The sequence below is a fragment of the Corvus hawaiiensis genome, chromosome 9 (assembly GCF_020740725.1).
Source record: "Corvus hawaiiensis isolate bCorHaw1 chromosome 9, bCorHaw1.pri.cur, whole genome shotgun sequence".
Classification (NCBI taxonomy): Eukaryota; Metazoa; Chordata; class Aves; order Passeriformes; family Corvidae; genus Corvus; species Corvus hawaiiensis.
In genome coordinates, this window is record NC_063221.1 from 28083253 (window position 1) to 28105507 (window position 22255).

The 22255-nt window shown below is 41.1% G+C and overlaps 1 protein-coding gene across 1 annotated transcript; it reads left to right on the top strand.

The window, feature by feature from the left end:
- The first annotated feature begins 464 nt into the window (after positions 1-464).
- On the top strand, positions 465-19426 carry DMRTB1 (DMRT like family B with proline rich C-terminal 1). The gene is made up of 5 exons (XM_048313000.1): positions 465-671; positions 12396-12828; positions 14433-14665; positions 15225-15369; positions 18289-19426. The coding sequence occupies exons 1-5, from the start codon at positions 465-467 to the stop codon at positions 18357-18359; spliced, it is 1089 nt and encodes a 362-aa protein (XP_048168957.1). The 3' UTR covers positions 18360-19426.
- Positions 19427-22255: the final 2829 nt, after the last annotated feature.

A 22255-nucleotide genomic window follows, 5' to 3' on the forward strand; every position in this document is an offset into this window, starting at 1 on the left:
TTTCCACACTGGGAAAAATATTTTGGAAATGAATGTTACGCCGTTCAGCCAATCCCTCTGGGAGGTGGATGGTCAAGCATTCAATGGTTTTATGCCACCCTTGGGAACAAAGCTATATAAGCGGAATTATATAATTAAATATAGTCATTTTTCGGCCTTTGAACCTGATCCTGAATCCGTGTCGTTCTTTGCGCCATCTTAGTACTACAATGACAGTTACCATGTTCCTTTTCCCCACCTCAGCCCCTCCGCTGAGGTGCATGGAGTGTCCTGCTGAGGCACCTGGGCTGGCAGGTGTGCAGAGACACCTGAGCAACCCCAACATGCCTAGGAGCAAGCCGACTGCCATAAAAATGTGCCTTGCCTTGCCCTGAGGTGCACACCAGCCCCTAGAGTCAGAGAGGCTCAGCTGAAGGCTGTGAGGGGAGAGTGCTCTGCCCTCACACCTCCATCTGCACGGCAAAATGGCGGCTGTGCTGCAGGGCGGGAAGCGGCGCCGTGAGGGAGGCCGAGGCAGAGCTTTCCGCTGCTGCAGGGCCGCGCTCTTTAAATGGAACTCCTGCATTTGTTTAATCCAGGCTTTCACTGTGCAGACAGAAGGAACAGTGAATAGTGAGGGCACCCGGGCTGCAAAGCTGCAACATCAACAGCAGGAGCTCTGCTTTCCCCTGGTGAGTTTGAGGGGCTGAATTTGAGGAGTCAACTGCCCTTGTGGTTTCCTTCACAGTATTTTGACTAAAATTTCCACATAATCTGTGCCCCACTTCCAGGTTTACACAGCAACATTTTTTCTTTCGGAAAATGCCACAGTTGGGGATGTTCCTTGTCTTTGCAGTCAAGTCACTCTGGTACATGAAAAGATTTAGTGGAGCACCAAAGTTTAGAAAAAAAATAACTGAGTATATAGTGAAACTCTCCTTTTGAGTCTTATAGGAAATAATGCTTTTAGCAGTCACTATTTATGCCTGACTATCTGTCTGTACATGTATTACATACAAACACCATCTGCCTGCACGTGAACATCTGTGAGCCAGATTCTGCCCTGCTGGAAATGCACACTAGTATGATTCTTTCATGAGTTTTTTGTTTGTTTGTTTGTTTCTCTTGACAGTACTGATATCAATTTAGTGCAATTTCATTAAATTTAGTAGAGCCTTTTTTTTACCCTACTGAAAAGTCAGAGCTGACTCTTCTGCATTATGATTAATAATTGTCTAAAATGATTATACATAAGGTCTGATTTTGTCTTTAATCATTTTTGTTTTCAATAGTCTTTACTGAAAAGAGATAGATATCAACCTGTTTCTCCTTTCTTCTGGTTTAACACTGCCTAAACTGCATATCCACAGCACCAGAACTGTTATACAGTATTCCACTGCTGATTGCCAGCTAGAGAGGGGAGCTCTTTCTAAGCAACAAGTCTATTGTTTCCTTTTTAAACTTATTTTTATGTATTTAATTAACAATATATTCCTATATTCTGGAAGTCTTCTTATGAGCATAAAGAAATTAAAAATATAAATTGCCTCTTCCTGCAGGTCCCCACATAAATTTTATTTTTTTATTAATTGTCTACTGTAGTACTGATCTAAATCAGGCTGAAAATCCTGAGCATAAGATCTCTCATTTTCACTTCATTCTGTAAATTCTGTAAATAGCCTCCAGTGTTTTTTCTGCCCTCTCTTTCATTTTTTTTCTCAGATGCACTTTTTCTTTCTAAATTATTCCTCATGTACTCCATTTCTATTCTGTCTTCCTTCACCGCATACTCTGTTCTTCATCATTTTGTTCTCACGCTTTTCTCCCTGTAAACCCCACTGTTATCATGGAAACCAGTGTAAAAGGGAGACACTTTGCTTCATCATTTTTCATCTACAATTGCTCAGAGCTCAAACTGAGAAAATTAATAACTTCGAAACCTATGTGTAATTTCTGCCAGGTACATAGTCATGCAATTTTTCCTTATTTCCTTGTTATTAAGTATAGAGTATGCAAACTTCATACATCTGTGAAGTTCTGTAATTCCCAAAAAACCTTACTCTGTCCTGTGGAGCTTAGAGGATGCAGTGCAGGCTCCTGAATTAAATACTCTGATAACAAATCTCTAATCCTGCAAGTCATTTCATTGCAGTGTTTGCTGTTCAGTTCTGCCATTTGCACTTCACAAATCAAGTTATTTTCAAATGTATTTGTATTCTAAACAAGGCATGGTCTGATAGTAGTGACATTGCCACAGAAATATTACATGCATGGATGTGTAACTGTTTCTTTTCACAGTAAACTTTATATATAAAATTGGTTCTAAAAAAGCCCACAAACCCTAAAAATATGGGGTTTTAATTTATTTTGGCAAACTATACAAACATAGAAATGTGATTTATCAAAGGACCTTTATTATGAAAATAAATCCTAATAAGAATTGGTTTGTCAGGGACTTTGCAATTAAAGATAAAACTAGCCACAAAAAAAAAAAGGTAACATGTAAATGGAATGTGGATATCGAAATGGAAATTATCATATGTGAAGTAAAAAAAAAAGAGCTTAAAGCACTGAAATTGGAAGGACAGGATAATCTCTACCCCTGGGTTCTGAAAGGACTGGCACATGAAATTGCATGTCCAGCAGCAAGAATTTTTAATAAAGCTGCTGACTGGTAGTAGAGCACTGCTGAAAAGCAAACCAGGATTTCAGAAAGAGGAAAAAAGGATAACCTGAAAACATTAGAGTGACCTCAACAATATTCAAGAATCTAGAAGTTTTTTTCTTTAAGAAAAACATCCATGTAAGTTGAAAAAAAAATGGAAAATAGGACAAAATGCAAGCTAAGTTTACCAAAGGTGAAGCAGGCTGAGTGAATGTATCTCTGTTGATTAAAACCACTGCTTTAATCAGTAGAAAGTGATGCAGATAAGATTTATCAGGCTTCTGCAAAGAAAGTTGTGAATAAAATGCTAAAGCAGGAAAACCCCTTGGTTGTGCTAGAAGAGGAATTGTTGTCTCAAGGGAAGATATTATTGTAATTCTTAAAGGATCAATACTGGAATCTGCCTTATTTAATATCTGCAGTAATGACTGACACGAAAAGAGTATGCTAATGAAATTCTGCTGAGAGCAAACACTGAGAGATATTACTAACATAGAAGAGGATTAAAGGCTCAAACAGGAAAGAAATAGATACTGTGACAACTGGAATAATAGAAATGGAATGAAATTTAACAGCATATAATGTATATATGAAAAACCAACAGCAAGAGCTCAGCACATGGAAATCTAACACAGAAGAGATCCATTAGCTGAACAGACTACCTTTGAGTCACTGCTGTGAGGACATCTGTGGCAAAGCTGAACACAATCCTAAAATTTTCTAGGTTTGGTATTGCTAATAGGTATATGAAAATATTAATACAACTGCATGAGACATTCCTGAAATTTCATGTCAAATCTTCATTCTTATTCTCCATGTCTGAGTGCTAGGACAGGTGAAAGAGTGGTGTAAAACGGGAAAGATTGTCTTACTGAGATAATGAAGACAGTTCATCTTCTTTCCCCAGACTTGTTATCAAGGTATTAAAAATCTGTAATATTCACCAGTTCACCATTTTGAATCACAAGACTGCTGGATAGATCAATGTCATGATAACGTGGCCAATAAATCAACACTAAAATACGTAATTTTGCAAGGATGGCTGCCTAATTATTGGCCCTGTGTAATCACCCTAAAAGATCCACATCACACTTTATTTACTACCAACACAAATATTCCTTATCATCTCTATTTTTTACACTAAGGGAAACTCATTTAGAGAAGATTTCCTGCAGATAATGATGGTTTTATTTTGCTTTTTAACAATTTGTTTTTAGAAGGGTAACACATAAAAAATAACACTTGGGAAAAGTGAAGATTAAGATCTGTGTACTGACTGAGACTTGTCTGAATCAAGAATAGACACAACTATTTTATTTTAGTTATGATGTTGTCTTATTCTTTTATTAAAGAAATTTTTTTTTGTGATTTTTGTAAAAGATAGATGTTGTGTCTAATTGATGCATATATTACATCTACTCTTCTACCTCTGGTTAATAACTTAAAATGCAGTACAGATTTGTACAGTACAGACATGTATAGGTTTTCTATTAAAGAGCAGGAAATCTATGGGTGCCTGCCAGTAAATATTCTGTGAACATTTCTGCAAAAGAGTCACTATCATTAACACTTCAACCTTAAGAATGCAGTGTGCTCAAAAATACCAAACTTGTTTGGTTTTGTATGAGTTATAAGGTAAAGAATGCTAAAATAAAATACAAATACTGTAAATATGTGATTTCAATAAACTTTGTAGAAACACACTTTAGTCAGGAACATTCATCATTATGTGACTATATGAATTAACTTTATTATGTGTAGCCATATTAGTGCTTTCATTCCTTTAAATACTGAAAGATAAATCTTATATTAAATATGTGAGGAAGTTTACTATAATATTGAAAAACAGTGTGTTCCAGGTCAACATTTTCAGATTCGTTATCCAAGGAAAACAGGCATCATATGTTAAGGGACTGGAATCCTAATAAACCTTAAGACAACAGTCCTGTTGTGTGCAAACTGATTACAGTGTGAAATTTGTGGGCTCAATCTGCTTTGAAAGCAAACTCTCCTTCAGGAATAAGGACATTTCTGGTGGTAGAGGCCGAGGATGGCTGAGGCAGAGCTCGGTGCACCCAAGGGATGGGACACTGGGCATGAAATCTACTCCCTGTCCTGCAGTTATTGCACTGGAATGACAAAGCAGGTGTACCACTCCACCTGCCAGAAATGCAGCTCCTGTCCTCAGCTTAAATACGTGATTTTGATAAGACTTCAACCCTCCAGTATTTCATTTTAAATAAAAACGTGTGTGTTTGATGGCGCTGTCATTTTAAAGATGACAATACACATGTAGAAAGAGACAACTGCTGCTGTTCAGCCAAAACTAGAAATCCTTAAGAGGGATCATTGCTCATCATCAACCATCAGGTACCATGACTTCACACCACTGCTGACCCTGTATTTCCTGTTATTTCACATGCACAGGAGAGGCTGGGGAAGCAGAAGTCCGAGAGGTTCCTCACAGCAGTGCTCTGGATGGGTGAAGGCCGCGTGCTCTGCAGTGGGGCCCTCGGCTGCCCTTTCTCCCCCTCCCGCTGCTCTGGGCAGCCAGGGTGCGTTGAGGGCTGCCATGGCTGCCCTAAGCACAGGGCTCTGCAGGGGCCAGGGCTGGGAGCGGAGCAGTCGCCCAGGGGAACAGGCTGCTGCCCAGGAAAGAGCTAAGCAAGGGACTGCCTGCAGCAGCCACTGCTGTGGAGGTCAATCTTTCCAACATCACGACCCTGCAGCTACAGGCAACATTTTGTGACAGTTGGGTCCCACAGCTCCAGGGAAATTGAAGAGATGATTTGGTGTCTTTTTCTATTTGTTTTCTGGAATTGATCAAACGAAACTTTCCTGACTTAGAATCAGTTTTGGTTTAGATTTGAAGGAAATACTACTAACAACCTATTGAGTGATTCTGTTATTTCTATCCTTCATAATAACTAATCTTCCAAATACTTACATTTGTTGTGATGAAAGTCTGATTTCATGATCACAAAGTATGAAATGCCAAGAAAATGTGCCTCTTTGCTTTCCCTCTTGTTTCTGCAATGAAAATACTTTACTATGGCTTCACACCAGCGCATGTTTATCATTATATCTGTCATAGCTGCTGGTCAGCTGTCTGCTACTTTCATGTCTTCTTTGTCCATATCTCTGCTGCCACAGGTGATTTGCTGTCCCCTGTTGAATAAGTGGACTTCTTTTTTAATTTGCTGCATCAAGGATGTAGAAAAGAGGATGATGCCCTATCAATGCATTGGTTTTATTTTCTATTCTACAGTTTACTTTCTACATTGTGTTAGTGGACTTTGAAGTTCCAGGAGCCAGCTGAGGTAGCTCACCAACACATTCCATGTTGGAAAGAGAGAAGTGTAAGTTGTCTTAACACAGCAAGGACGTAAGTGTGTCAGGGCAGGAGAGCTTTACTCCCTCAGTCTGGAGACAGGCAGACTTATCTTTTTATGTTCATATTTGTGGAAGTCCTCTCCTGAGAATATATACGTCAAATATATGTACATATACTGTATATATTACCTAGAAGGTTCTACTAAATTGGAAAGATTATGTTGTCATTGTCTATAGAAAAAATGTATGGAAATAACAAAGAGAAGGAATGCTTCTTAAACAGCCTCCTTCAGTATACCTGGATGGAAAGAGCTAATGCAAACTCATCACTGCTGGTGCTTGTATTCTCTTCCCCGCTACAAACCACAATTTCTCTCTGACATACAGGGTTAAGGAGCCGGCAAGAAGCTTTATCATCTCACTGGGAGTCTATCAATTCCCAGAATCATCCTCAAAGACCAGATGATGTTCTACTGGTGTGAATACCAGAAATCAATTTTAGCATGCATGCCAGAGATTAATCATCACTAGTCTTGTCTGTTCTGTCTCCAAGGTAAACATTTTGATGATAGTCTCTCATTCTATGCTGGTAAGTAACCACTATTTGGTCACTATTTCATTTTTATTGGCTTCACTGAAGTATCTGCAAAGGGTCCAGGCTGAAGAGGAAGAAATTATGGCAAACAGATGGCATTATTTATTCTGCATTGTTTAAGTTACTTCAGATATTCTGAAATCTAATTCAGATGTGAGGTGGAGAAATGCATTTAGAAAATGTGGGATATGTACCAGTGTTGACAATCACAAATGGAATCCTGCCCACAGCAAGTACACTTGATGTTTGTAGTGGTCTTTCAGCTGTCTCCTGCCTTTTCCATCTATTAGCATTGCTTTAGGCTTGCTGACAAGGGAATATGACAATTTCAGCACAAAATAGGTGCTAAGCAAAGATGACTCTAAACGGGCCACGTACTTACTGTGGAGAGCGTGACTGTTTCTGCATGAAATCCTTTTTTTTGCTGTTTGGGAGAATTCAAATGTGATTTTCTGTTCTTTGTATCTAAGAAAATATGACAAGAACTATAGCTGAGGGGAAGGAGAATGAGGACTCTGGATTAGAAATGTGTTTATTTCTCTAGGCAGAAGACTGATTGACAAGCCTAGTGGTATCCAGGATAAAACTCACTAAATTTGGGAGCTTACTGATGTAAAATGGTGCTGTAACAAAGGCACGCCTGCAGCTGCCATAGCACTACCAGAGTGGACTATTCCTTGGGTTTTCTCTTTTTTCTATTAATGCCAACAAAGGTGACCTTCTAAAGAAACAAAAGATTTCTTTGGAAGGGTTAATTATTGTCTTAGACATGGAAATACAAGCAAACAATCAGACTTTGATGATACAGTGATCCTTATTTATTGCAACCTGACTCAACATCTCCCACAGGAGTTTTTTGCCATGGATCTATTTTTTTCTAGATAGGGATCTTTAAACACTCTATCACTTATTTGGAGAAAGCATCCGTGTAGGTGTATTTATGTCTGTCTCACTCTTTTCCCCTTGATGCATTTTATTTCCTGCTTATATGAGAGGTGTATTGATGCAGAATAAGAACTGCTATGTGTTTGGTTTCCTTGCTGGGGTTGATTTCTCTCCAGGTCCACCCCACCCCACCCTTCTGGAACTCATGAAATAACCAGATCACAGAGTTTCCAGTTTAATCACTATTTCTTTTCTCTTAAATAAAGATCTTGTTACAAACAAACAGCAGCGTTACTAATAAAGTCTCTGCTGTTAATATTTAAGAACTGTTATATATTAAAAAGATACTGAATTTTAAGTACTCAAGATTTATTTTAGTTGTGTTTGTTAAAGAAACCAGAAGTGCTTATATAACTTTGATACACTTTTAAGACTTAAAAATAGGTATAAACTCCATCCAATTTTCTCTGATCACAGCATAGAGTTTCACCTTTTTGATACAGCAGATGAAAGTCAACATCTAATTGTGCTCTGGTTAAAACTGTTTTAAATACAACAACAACAACAACAAAACCCACCTCAGTGGGATTCCTGCTTGCATTACAGAAGACAACATTTTAAAATGAAGAAATTGATGCTGAAAGAGAATTGAAAAGCTAAATCTTTTTATTTCAATTTAAATGATTTAACTGTGACCAGGTTTAAAAAAGGTGTAACCCAAACACATTTCAGCCATTTCAAATGTTAAGGTAGATAAAGTATAATCATATTGCACTGTTTCTATACTGCACTTTTCCTCACATTAAAAAGAAGATGTTTACTACAGTACAATTTCACACTGATTAGAAAAGTGGAAAATACAGTGTACAGAAGTGGCTTGAAGTTCATTCATTGTCATGTAGGCTTGCTTTGGGCAGGATCAGACAACCTCGTGAGCTTGTCAGCAGAGAGCTGAGCCCTGCAGTTCTGTGGCAGCACTGATGGATGCGTGCTGCAGTGAGCTCAGCAGCGAGAGGGGGATTTGGTACTGCAGGTCAGCCAGAGGATGTTTGAAATGCTTTCATATTTTTTATCAGGAGCTTCTAAGTATAAGGACGCTAAATATGCTACTTCTTAAAATGATATTCTGGGACAGGTGAAGGTGAGAGTCCTTCTTGGGCAGTTCTGTCTCTGCAGGTAAATCTCCACATGTTGATTCTGCCCTGACTGACCTGTAAACACAGTTCTACACAGTTATAATGGAGAAGAGTTGATAATACCACTGCTATAACAATTTTTATGTAATGACTTAAGAAAGTACATAACGGACACTTCCAAACTACAAAGATAATTTTTGAATAGAGGATTTTATCTTCATATGTGATGTCTTAAAAATTTGAAAGATACTCTTGATTTTTATGTGTAAGAAAATGTATTTCGAACCAAGTGTGGAAATATTTATTAATGGAGATCTCAGACTGAACAAATTTCTTGATTAAGTCGCTGTTGTTCTGTGAATTGTCAGACCAATTTTCTTCCCAAAAAAACCCATTTACTGTATGAATATTAGCTGGAAAGTCTGAGAAAGAGGAAAAAACCTCAAACACCAATTTTCTGCTATTCACTTTTATGGCAGTCTTTTGATTCGTTCCCTTTTAGCTAAGCCATTGTTTTTCCTCACTGTTTCATGTACAAAACAAACTGCATACCAAAACCACACACTTTATATGATTCAGAAGTTGGAAAGGAGTAGAGATATTATTGCTATTGATTTCAGTAACATGAAGTCAGCAGGTTGCCTTCCTTTCATTTTGGCAAGATAATAATTCTTATAAATTCTACTTTAATACACAACTCTTTACACACTTTATGTTCCGCTCCCACCATATGCTACATAAAATGCTAGAGAAAACTAAGTTTTAAAGAAAAGAGTCTTTATTGTCCCTCATTTTCTTTCAAATATGAACAAAGAAGAAAATTATAATAGACATGAAGCTGCATCCACATAGAAGTCTACACCTCATTCCAAAAATGTATTTTGAAGTTGTTCTATCTTTTCTCTGTTATGGTCTTGCTTACAGTGCGTGATTAGGTTAACTCAAATGTATATACAAACACATAACAGGATTGTAGTAATAGAATTCTTTGAACTGCCTGCAGAAATAAGGATTTACCTCACAAGCAAAGTAAAATGTTCACTTTTCTACAAAAAGCAAGTCTAGTTATGTTTGAAATAAACTATATGGAGAGTACAATAAATCCTGAATGTTTAGGTGAAAGTTGTTCAAAAGAAAAATCCACATTGAAAGATACGGTTTAATTAGTGGAGAAACTGGTACAGTCTATGGCTGGTACACCACTTTTGAAAGAGAAGAGATAAATTTCTGTGTATTTGAGTAAATGTCTTGAAGAATAGTATTATGTGACTCAGAAGAGAAAATTACTGGGGAAAATACATGTAGCCTACCTTTCTCCCCCTCTGCTCCAAGTATCCAAATGAACACAGATTGGGTATCTATGAAAAGATATAATTACAGTTTTTTTGAATGTGTCATCCATCCTCTTTCCTTCTACAGCTAAATTAGCACATCCCCAGCGTACAGTAAAAATATGGAGCATAAAATTAGGAATATTTTATCTGTCTATATTTTAATACACAGTCAATGTTTAGAATGAGTATGGGAAGATCAAGGCCTTGGCACAGGCAATCAGCACTTCAAGATTGCACTGAAGAACAGCTTCTATTGAAGGCACATCAAGCAAGTGCCTTACTGAACTGGGAAGAAATGGTAACACACACATGCCCATGCACATGAAGCTGGCTCTCCACACCAAGCTTTGGAAGCCATCTCGGAAAAACTGGCTCCAAGTGGGTACAAGGAGCTGCTGGCACTCCCCTGAGAGTGGGCACAGGATCCCTGACTGCATGGGTGCAAAGGCACGGCTAAGAGCCCTCCCAAAGAGCAGCTGCCGAGGGCTCCGTCTGCGACTGGAATAGAGAAATCTGCAGGCTGGGATTGGCGCTGAGTGGTCGAGGGATTGAGTCCATTTGAGGATTTGGGTCTGAATTGCTTTCAAGAGCAAGTCCGGGCTCCAATGCCGGTATTGCACTAACAAAACATCTCCCCGGGAGGCAAAATCCTACTGGAAACCTGCAGGACTTAGGTGCAAAGTCCTACTGGGTTGTGAAAAACGAGGTTCACTCTCCTGTTAGAATTTAAAGAGTTTAATATAAAGGCAATAAGAGACACATAAAATAAAGCAAAGGGATAACGGCCGGGTGCCTTGGCGCTCTGCCAAGAGCACACCTGATGCCTGAGGTGAGTCCTTTTTATACCATTTTTACTGTCTGTTCTCTATTCATATTAAAACTTTTCTAGGAATTGATCTGCATGGCCACTCCTTGGGTCCGCCTTTTTAGAGCATGCGTAGTCTTCGGCCTTGCGGTTTTATTTCTTTTGCTTCTTGGGGTTGGGCCCGCTAGGTAAGAGTCGATGGTAGGGTGGATCTCTTAATTCCTCAGACAGTCAGGGCTGATTGCAGCTTTGGGCCTCTTTGCCCCCTGGGCAGAGCGGTGATAGCGGCTCTCGGACCCTCCTGGCCGCCCGTTCTCCGGGCAGAGTAGCCTTTGGGCCCTTTTGTTCTCTGGACAAAGTGTTGATCAGCAGCTCCTTGGGCCTCATCCTCTGCTCGCTTGGAGGTTATCTTACTTGCTCACACTTGCTAATATTCTTGCTAAAACGAGAGAAAACTACATCCACACAGCAAAAAGCATTTCTAACATTATATAATATCTACTTTAATACTTTGCGAGAAGCCAATACTATAATACATGTTTATAACATGGGTCTTTTGCAAAGTGAGAAGCCTGAAATCTCGGCTGAGCTTTGGTGGACGCAGGGGCTGGCTGCTCACTGCAAACAAGACTGTTGCCAAACAACACTGTTGCCAAATCCCTAACGGGCCTGCTCTGCTGGGGCCTCACCCCCCGAGTGTTGAAGGGTGCACCCAGGTTTTGCAGGAGTATTTGCCGCACTGGAAGGGTCTCTGCGAAACTAACTCCATTGCAGTTAGAATTGTTTCAGAGCAAGCAGATAGATGTTACCTGGTTCTCTTGAAACTTAGTAGAAAGCTTCACTAGTTGGTGATTAATTTTTATGGTGTTCTCTTTAACATAGAAGAAGATACTGCCAACTTAAGATTTTAAAACAACTATTGTACAGGTGAGAAAATTCAGCAGCATTGTGCCTTAAGTTGCAAAGTGGGGAGTTTTCTCCTGAAATGGGCTACTGTGTAAACTATGGGTTTGCAGCTACCAGCAGTAACAAATAACAAGTACTTTTAAAGCAGTACTAGAACTGGAGCAGTCCTGTATTTCTAATTGTTAGCCAGTCTTTGTTTCCAGAGAATAAGGAATTTTGAGAAAAGGAGACAGGTCTTTGAAATGACATATGCTTTCCACCTTCATCTCAGTACCTTCTTTCGAAAAACAGAATGATGAAAAAAAAGTGTTCTTTTTCTGCTGAGGCAGTCACTCCTCCTGATCAAGAGAAGCATGCTGCAAATTGGAAACAAAACGGGACTGAAGTTCTGTGCATATTAAAAGCGAATGCATGAGGGGTATGAAAGTGGGTGCAGATGTTAAAGTGCCAAAAGGGAAAGCTATATTTTAGGGTACTACAGTAAGAGACAGCGCATGCATTCCTGTCCGTGCACACCGGGCCCATCCGAACCCCGATCCCTACGAGCACCAGCACTGGGCAATGACCCGCCCGTGGCGCCCGTCCCCCCCGCAGCTCCTGCAGGCTCAGCCCCCCGTGGCTGGGGTTCGGCTCCCGCCCGCACCAAAGAGCCGCAGGGGGTGCCCGGGGGAGCCGTGCCTGGCGCAGGGCAGGGAGGCAGCGGGGCGAGGGCGTTCCCCACTCGCTGCCGTGGGCTTTCCCGGGCCCCATATAACAGCCCAGAGGACAGGGGGGAGCCTGGCCGGGGGATCCGCCCGGGTGCTGCGGTGCCATGGAGGCGGCCGAGGCCACGGCGAAGGCACTGCGAGCACCCAAGTGCTCCCGTTGCCGCAACCACGGCTTCGTGGTGCCCGTCAAAGGCCACGCCGGGCACTGCCGCTGGAAGCTGTGCCTGTGCGAGAAGTGCTCGCTCATCACCGAGCGGCAGAAGATCATGGCAGCCCAGAAAGCCCTGAGACAGCAGGAGACCGAGCCGCCAGCCAGGGCAGGCGCAGAGCCCGTTCCGTCGGGCGAAGGCCGTGGGGCGGCAGGCCGGGAGGACGGTGCCCCCGAGCACTGCAGCCACGAGAGGAAGAAGGGCGCCCAGCCCGACAGCGGCGGCAAGGGCACGGCATGCTGGGGGCCGCCGCCACCTCCCTTCAGGGACGACGGTAAGGACCTGTCCGTAAAGCCTCTTCCCAGATCTTCCTGTGTTCTCCTCTTTCCCCTATCAAACGCTGCCACTTGTGCACTTCGCTGATTCCTCAGGCTCCGGCTGCCCGGAGAGCCGCTCCTCTGTCTGTCCCGCTTTCTTTCCCCAGCGGGCACCGGGCTGGCGTGTTGGATCATCACGACCCTGGGCAGCTCCGCAGCGCGGAGCGAGAACAACGTGCTCGGCCTCGCCGCCGCTTGCGAGCTCGAAGCTTAAGCGAGTGGCTTTTCACTGAGAGGGAAATCAGTCTGGGAGTGCAACCAAACTGGGTCTGCTCCACATGTTTCTCTGAGTGCTGTCGCACTGTTTATAAACTCACAGGCACAAGACTGCAATAACAAAAATGCTAAAAAACTCAGCGATGGCAGGTAAATGGGGAAGGTACTGCTGCAGCTGTCTAAAGCATTTTATGGTAGCAGTGTAAAAAAAAAGACCTTTGGCCTTAATTCATACCTGTAGCAAAACCGAAATTTGGCTGGAATGACTTGATGTAAAAGTGCATTTGGTATTTAAGAGAAGGGCATAGACTTTGCAGGTGGAGCAGTTGTATGGTCTGTCATCTCTTAAATTGGTTCCTTTAATACAGTCTTTCATGTGACTTGTCTAGTTTATTACTATGTATTATGGTAACTCTATTCTGTTGATATAATAATGTTACAGAAATCCTTCCTGATTGCAGTAGTCATGAATCTGAGTCTCTGGAGAGTTGGCAGCCTGCAAGACAAAATGTTGTCCTGAGAAGCCATGGGGAAGGACTTGTTTTGGACATCTGTAGTCGCCACAGATTACTGTCAATAACTTCCCATTTTTTGCTTTGTTTTGGAATAAAATTGTTTATAGATGACAGTAGCTACACAGATGTCTGTCAGTCCTTCCCTTAACATTTTTAACCTGCTGACCAACTTCAGAAAAAAGATTAGGCACAAATTATAGTACTCCAGAAGTAAACTTACTTTCAAAGGAAATTCTTTGCCTTCTCTACCAATCGGAGGACCGGCAGACAAGGAAGAAGACCGTATTTACATTCAAATAGCCACTCTACGTCTTTTCTTAAGACTTCGGAGAGGCCATGTAAGATTCAAGATGCAAGATAAAAAGTGAACCGATTTCTGCTTCTGAAGTTGCCTGTGTATGACCCTAAAACTGAGCGTGCTGTAAATTAACTTAAAAAGTGACAGATAGGACTCCATTATTAGAACTCGAAAGTTAGAACTCTGCTGTTTCTGTGGAATTTTGTTTTAAGTGCCACTAGAGTCAAAAGTTAAGGCAGGTTGTTTTGCTCCTGCTGATGTACTGAAAGAATAAGATTCTGCAGACACTGCTTTACTAAGGACAAACTTTCCAGTGCACAAGGCAGAAAAGAATGCAGAATAACTGCACTACAGTGTCGTCTGCTGTACCTTTCCTTAGTTCCTGAAAAAAATCACAAAATCATGGGGAGCTAAACATGAAACCAAAGGACCAGATTTTCCTGAGAGTGGAATTTGCTCCTGCAGCTACTTCTACATAACTGCATAAAATTACATGGATATTTTTATTTGTTCTTTTCTCATTGTTTCCTAGCTCACCCTGCTTTTCCTCCAGAATACACTGTCAATCCAGAATACCTTGAGAGAGAAATCCCGAAAGTGTACCCTGGGTGTTCTGGGGTATATCCTTACCACCCATTTTCCCTGGGATTTGCCATCAATGAGTCAAGCAGTGGGGAAGCACCATCACCTCCAGGGATATCCCTTCAGAGAGGATTCCGACACATTCCTGGCAACTGTGTGCCAGGGAATGCAACCACTGTATCGGTGAGTAGCACACTTTTAATCACCCTTTCTAATACTGCTTTATTTTAGCTGCCTTCTCTCTGTTGAAGTAACCATGAAGAGTCACGCTGCTTATCAGTTACTTCACGGCATTTTGATACATTACACTGAAGAAAACATCAGCAAATGTTGATGTTAATTATCTGACCTCCTTTCAGTACAATTCATCAGTTGATGTTAAGGTAGAGTGATCTGCCTCAAGATGATAAGTAATAGATTTATTATGCTTGTATAGAAATTCCCTGGCATGTTTTAGGGGTTACTGAGAAAGAGGATGGCTGCTCCTGGTTTAAACCAACTAGTCCAATGAGATCCCAGAACAGGTCACAAGGACTTAATAGGTCAGTTTTGCTGTGACATGGTCTGAGAAGTTCTTGCTCCTCAGTTGCAGCATGTTACCCTCTGCACAGACTTCCCACGTGCCAGTATGTGCATTGACATGGCAGCATATGGACAAAAACCCAGAAATGGTCTGATCATGCAGATACATCCTGGAGACAGTCTTTAGATGGAAGGTGATCTGCTTCACGTGTTTCCACAGGTTCCAGATGGAGCTGGAGATTTCCATCAAGGATACTACACTCCTCTGCATCAGTTCATCCCACCAAGTTTTCTGACAGGGATTCATTACATTCCAGCTCCAGTTTCACTGAACATCCTGGCTGAAACAACCAAGGAAGTACATGGTAAGGAAGTATGAGATAAGCCCTGAGAGATTCACTGTTAACCTGGTTTCAGTATCTAACCACAGAGATGGAAACCCAAGAGACCCTGATCCTAGCTAGTTTTGACCTCTGTGATGAAGCCAGGCCTGAAGTCCTGAATCCTGTGACAGATTGTACAGCTCTGGGAAAGGCTGACCTAGGGAAAGACAGCCTGACATGTTTGGGTTTTCCAACTGACAGGCACCTCAATCTCAGGCAGATGTCAAAGGCCCCAGGACACAGAGATATTCCAGAAAATGATCTGTTGATGTTCTCAAAAAGCAAATATTTTTCTACATAGCTAGTTTGCAGGGCATATCTTAAAAATTATTTGGCTGTATTTCAATTTAGACAAATTGTTAAAAAATAATGCGGACTAACACAACATAATTAATACAAAATTTCTTGCTCATCTGAAAATCCTAGATTTTAATTGCTGGAAAAGAAGGATTGAATCTTCAAAATCTCTTAATTCCCACAGGATTTTAAATTTCAGGCATAGATTAAGTCTTTGTGCCCCTCTGTTTTAGGTCTGTGTTATGTACTGTGCCTACATGTGGACATATTTGTGACTATATTCACAAGTTTTTCATCTGGCTGCAGCTTAGCTGTGACCACAAGAGGGTAGAGCTGCTCAGAGAATTAACCACTAATACTGGATGTGCAAATAGCCAGTTTAGTTTTAAATTTATTTTTTATTTTAGATTTTTAAAAATGATGATAAATAAATACAACTTCTCTTCTTGAACGAGAATAAAAAAATTAAGTTGTTTATGAAACAAATTACAATAATCACCCACTGAAAAATCAAGAGGGAGGAGAAATAAGAGAAGTATAATTATCTCATTTGAACTGGAAAGATGTTGATGGTGGTTATGTGGGACAAAATATAAGTTGGGGTTTTTCTGGTCTGATTCCTCAACAACATAAGGCTCGTGCAACCTCATTTTCTGTTAATGTCAGTCCTCTCATAACTCTTCAACCCATTAGCTATTTTCAGCCAAACATATCGTTGTGATCACATGCCTACACAATATTGGTGTGCAAGGGAAGCAGATGCCTCCCACCAAAGCATTTGCTTGCAGCCGTGTCATGGTGTGTGGCTGGCTGTCACCATGCACTCAGTCCTTGACTGGTGTGTGTGTCCCTGGGCCAACAAGCAACTGCCTGCCAGTCAGCCCAGCAGTGGGGACACACTCGGGGCATCCCTGCTCCTTGTCTGGCTGGAAGGCCAAAGAAAAGGAAGCAGGAGATGTGGTGGACAATGGGAATATGGAGAATATGGCAGTGTGGGGGTGTATAGATATTGTAGAAATGTAAAGTTATTTTAAGATACTGATAAAGGCAGTGCGTAGGAGATACTGGTGCACTAGAGGTGAAATAATATGGGCTGAGTTCGAGGGGAAGAGAGGAAAACAAGGGCTAGCCTGCAAATCAGGAAGTATGTGTGAGGATTACTGGGCTTTGTGGCTTGGAGGGGACAAAAATCTGGGGGATGCTGCAGTGGCAGAGAACATGAAGGGAGCTGTAGCTTTTCTGCTGGACTCTGAGGGAACAGGAAGGAACTGGGAGTAGCACACAAACATGGGGGACATGGAGTGAAGTTACAGTATTGCGTGAGGGAAACAGAGGAAATCCAGTCCTGCATTGGTAGAGTGAAGTTGTACTGGCCAAAAATTGATGACAACAGGCAACTGGTTAAAGAAACACCAGGAGAGCAGCCTCCCCCAGGGAGCAAAATGCCATCTAATGACCTCAGCCCTTAACACACACCAGGGAAATCACAGCCCAGGCGCAGTGCCATAGGAAACAATGCATCATGGATTGTGTTGCTCAGAGAACAATCCAGTTTCCTTCGTGCTATGGAGAAAGTAGAAATTAATTCTACTGCATAGCATTTGTGCTCCAGGATATGTAGGAATTTGCAATTGTAACCCAGTGAGGGGGGATAATTCTGCATGAGGTCATACAAAACAGTCTGGCAGCAGAAGATGCAGATGTAAAGGGAAGAGTGAAACGAATAATTCTTTCTGGAATTCAAGATGCTTGAAAAAAGAGAAAAGCTGTAATGTGTAGTGCATAAGGATGTGTTAGGATTGCATAATGTCTTTTTTTTCCAAAATGGAACTGGCTCCAACCTGCAGTTAAACTTGGGAACATCCTTTCTCCAGAAGCCTCCAGAACTGAGGTGAAATGGGCTTTCTGGAAAACTCTTGCAGGAAAATGGATATAGAAAGCCCTACCAGGGTGACAGCTGGTGAGGAGAAATGTCTGTGATCTCTGCCTGAAAGGAAATCTCAGATGAAGACAAATAAAAAATAAAAAAACCTGAAGGCTTACCTGAAAATGCCGTTCCTAGGCTAGAAGCTGCTTCCTGAAGGATTTGAGTTAATATGAGGGCAGGGGTGGTGTGAAGTATAGACCATGTTGTTACACAATTTCATGCAGTATTGACTGGTCATGTTACAGAGATTTGACAAACACAGGGTATGTCCAGTAAAACAGCCAGTAAAGCATCTGATGGTAGACTGATTGCAAATGGTTGGTTTTCTAAAAGAGCAAGCCACAGAAAACCAAAACCCAACTTGCCTGTGAGGAGATGAGGGAGCTTTTCATGCAAATTGGCAAGTAAATACTTTATAAAATGAAATTCCCTAGTTGAATTTGAAAAAGGGGCTATGAATCAGTCTGTCAAGGCCTTTGAGAATTCACAGAGTGTTAAAAAGGCATGGCACAGGTTCACTGTGGGTAAGTGGGCAGAAGTGTCTGCCTCATACTTCTATTCCAGTGCAGCTTCAAATGTGGAAATGTGATTGATTCCAGGTGTAACAAGAACTGAAACAGGGTTTGGGGTTTTGGGTTCTTTGTTTAACTCTGACATTTTTCTATTCTTCATTTTAGCTACTGAAGCTGACAGTGAGGATTCAGGGGTGGTTCATGAACGTGACCTACCTCCTTCTTCCCCAGAATAAACACGAAGAGACCAATCTGTATATTATACACAGTAAATGGGCTGGAGAAGAGCTGAGAGCAGGCAGCACTGTTTTCATTTCTCAGTGTTAGTTAATGAGGGTAGAATAACACTTAATCACTGAGCAGTCACAACAGCTAGAAAGGGATTAGTCCCCTGCCTTACTTTATGATCAATGTTCAAACTACCAGGCTCACAGCTCTGCCTCCCAAGCACTACAAAGCCCATGTTCCTAAAAGGTTTTCCAGTGGAAGCAACAAATGATTATGACTCCAGATTTGTTCCTCTGCTGAGGTTACCTGGCTCCCAGAACATGGTCTCTGAGCCAGGTGCATTCTGCAGCATTTTCATGTTCATGACAGTAGTCAGAAAGATGTTGTTTGTATCAGTTTGCTGTAAAGGAAGTCTGGTTCTGAATGTTACAGAAGAGTTAAGTGATGTGGAGCCTGATGACTGATTGAGAGAAGATGTGAAGACAGCCTGGGTTGCTGATGCACTTGGCTGCCTAAGAACATGATTCAGCAGGGCAAGGGAAGGGTAGGTGCTAGTCTGGAAGGGCATGGCAGGAACTCGTGGAATGGCCTGGTGCCTCCATGTTGTTTTCTGGGTCCTTCAAGGCACCTTCTGTGTAGTGTGTAGGTTGGGGACAAAGTTATTTGGAATCACCTCTTGTCACACAGGCTTCACATCTGACATTTTGAATGTCCTTGATGATTTACATGTGATTTCAATGTTGTTTAACTCATGACAGCTGAAACTAAGCAGTACTGTTTGTTTCTAAAGGGCTCCTGTAGACAGCTTTACACGTGTGTACTGGAAGTGCACTGTGGCGTAGCCAAGGTGTGGAGAGATTTGCCCAGGACAAAACACCAGTTAGAATAATAATTAGTCAAATCCATCCATACTATGATTGTCAATGATAATCTTTAATTAAAAATGAATGGGACATTACTGTTTTGCCTGGACGAATTGGTTTTGTATCAAGTGGATCAGTTGTTAATGTTTGAATAATTGGGGTGGGACTTTTGTATAATTAAAAAAGATCATTAAACTGTTGTTATGGTTGGATGTGTGTCTGCATGTAATTTTTCTAGCCAAATGTCAGATGTTGTCCTGAACAGCTCTGTGTAACAGACTTGTCTGGAGAGAGATATAGGCCTCAGTATTTTTTTTCTAGTCTGTCTGCTTCTGTAGAGGTGAGCACAGTAAAATAAACAGACTTCTTTTCTGATACTTGTATTAATAATCCCCTGCTCAATGCAAGAAGTAAAGAAGTTCTGCTAGGCTGAACATGTATCTTTTCTTTAAAGTAGTAGATGATCTGTTGGAATGCTTTGCAGCACTGTGTTTTGGGGCAAAAGTGAAAGTGGCAAATTTAGAACTGCCAAGAGAAAAAAAAGAGAAACACGTTTCTCTATATAGCAAAGAATCTGATGTACAGCTTGTTATAGATCAGATTCACAATAGGATCTTTGCTTCCAGGAATGTCCCAGAACTGCTGTCTGCTTGGAAAAGTCTGGATACCTCTTTGTTTTCAAAACAGAATAATCTACAAATAGAAATACCGTAAGTGCCCACAAGTTCCTCTGTGGATGGAGGGTTTGGTTTTTATAACATAATGATTTAAGAAAATACTAAGGTCCAGGATGAATACTTGAACCGGCTCCTTCCCACGTATTTTTGGAAAGTCACATTCAGTATTGTATTACTCCTTAAATACCAAAGTAAGGTGGATTCCAGCCTATTTCACTGACTCTAACACACTGTAGATATACTGCACAAACAGCACTGTTTGCTCTCTGTTCTACTGGGCTGGTGACTGCTTCCAGATTGCCAAGCCAAACTCCTTATTTTCCTTTTCCTCCATCTTTCTGAACTATCATCAAGTGAACCAAAGCCTTTACTTTGGCTGTTTGAAGGATGGTCTGGCACTCCAGGAGGGTCTCTCTCACTGCTTTGCTGCAGATAAATGGGCATCTCCAGAGGGATGTAGTGAGTTTAAGGAAGAGCCAGAGAAAGTCAACTAAACTAAAAGGATGGAGAAGTTGATCACTGGGGGAATCTTAAATAAGATTCTTCAGTCTGGGGAGGAGACTCAGTTTTAGAACATGTCAGGTGTGGCTGAGTAGCTGTAAAACCATTACCAAACCTTGCTGCTTTATACACTGAAGGACAAGAAGGTGACCAGGGGCAAAGAGTCAACTGGTTTTCCTACAGCTGTAGGTAAACAGGCCAATCCTGTTTAATATGCTTAATCATATCATCAGTCAAACTCCGTGTGGTGTCATTTCAGACTTGTACATTTCAGGAAACTTGTCCCCATGTTCTTGCACCTATCCCTGCCTAGAAAAGTAAATGATTTGCTAAGAGAATTGAAAGTGGGTAACTCTCCAGCTGACAGCATGAACTATCTTAAGTGGGTAATTCAAGGTTTCATTCTTCCACTTTGTGCTCAGCTTGTCCTCTTTAACCAAGGAAAAAAAATTCCTTGACAACTGGTGTTGTCATACTTCAAAGTGAGTAATTTTAATTCCAAACTTAGTGCCAACCAGTGTTTCCAATAATTAAACTCTGTGATCTCTTCTGACTCCATTTATTTAAATAAATGACTTAGGGATAATGAAATCAGTTTGGATTGAAATGGAATGATTTGGATTAGACAAGTCACTCAGAGGTTGTTCCAGCCTAAATCATCCCAGAATTTTTTTGTTTTTTATTAAGGCTGAAGCCACACAGACTTTGGTTGAAATAATAAAATTTGTGAAGGAAAGGATTCCTTTTGCTTCTGAAATCTTTCTGCATGCAAGCTGCTACTGGTTGCAGTAGGAAATCTGCATATATGCAGTTGTCATCATCACTATTTTCAGATTTCTGAGGATTTACTCCCTTGAGCCGAACTTCTGAAGATTGGGACTCCTAACACCTGACCCTTCTGTCAATTCTCTGTCCTTGCTGCAAGTCCCTGGGTCATCACAGAGCCACAAGCTCTTGTTTGTTCCTTGAAGAAGAAAACCTGGAATGAGGAGGCAGTTCTTGAACATTTACTCCCAGCACTAATTTCCTTACTTTCAGTGGAATTCCTTGTGAGGGTAGAGAGTGGACAGCATTGGTTCGATACGCAAGTTTAGGATCCAGATTTTATACAGAGGTGTCTGTGACACTCAAAACCCTCAGATTATTGAAGATCTGCATATTTTTTTGTAGGAGCTTCTGAAAAAATGAAAACAAACCCAAGAGATTCTACAAGGATAGTATGATATGTCCATTCTGCAAACATATGTAGGATTCATCTGTCACTTCCCTGCAGCAGACTGCTCAATGTTAACACTCTCAGGCTATCGGCTTCTACATCTGGACTGAAGCAGGTTTTCATATGACAGTAATTATAATACTCCTTCTAGGTTTTTTTCTTCTTGGAATTAGATGCACCCATTTGGAAACCTCTGAATCCATAGCAAGACTATAGCTGGTTTTTCCACATTAATGAGTAGTTAATTTTAAACTGCAATCCAAAGAAATATTTAATTGCTTACCAATAAAGTCAGCTTGCTGCAAAGAAAAATCTCCTTCCCCTTAAGAAAATAGTTTTCAAGACAGAAAAATTCCTTATGATGTGAAACATAACTATTTTAGAACAGTGAAAACTTTAATTAAATCATTCTTATAGGCAAGTGGGTCTGCTTTTCCCATTTTTTTGCCCAGTATTTTACTACTGCAACATTAGCATTAGTCACAGAGTTATGTCTCTGCTTAGCTTGCCAGAATGTGAGGGAGAAATCCAAACGTAAAGAGAGACTTTGTGGAAAGTATTCCTGAAATCAGAGAAGGACTGACTGCCTGTTTTACTGCAGCCTAGGGAGAGCTCCAGATCCACCCTAGATGCCCAGGCAGTGACAT

What these genes read in the sequence shown, in the direction of transcription:
- DMRTB1 (XM_048313000.1), top strand. Translation starts at nt 465, where the DNA reads ATGGCGGCTGTGCTGCAGGGCGGGAAGCGGCGCCGTGAGGGAGGCCGA. An exon ending in AGGAGCTCTGCTTTCCCCTG is followed by an intron (nt 672 to 12,395) that starts GTGAGTTTGAGG and finishes CCCATATAACAG; the next exon opens with CCCAGAGGACAGGGGGGAGC. An exon ending in AACAACCAAGGAAGTACATG is followed by an intron (nt 15,370 to 18,288) that starts GTAAGGAAGTAT and finishes TCTTCATTTTAG; the next exon opens with CTACTGAAGCTGACAGTGAG.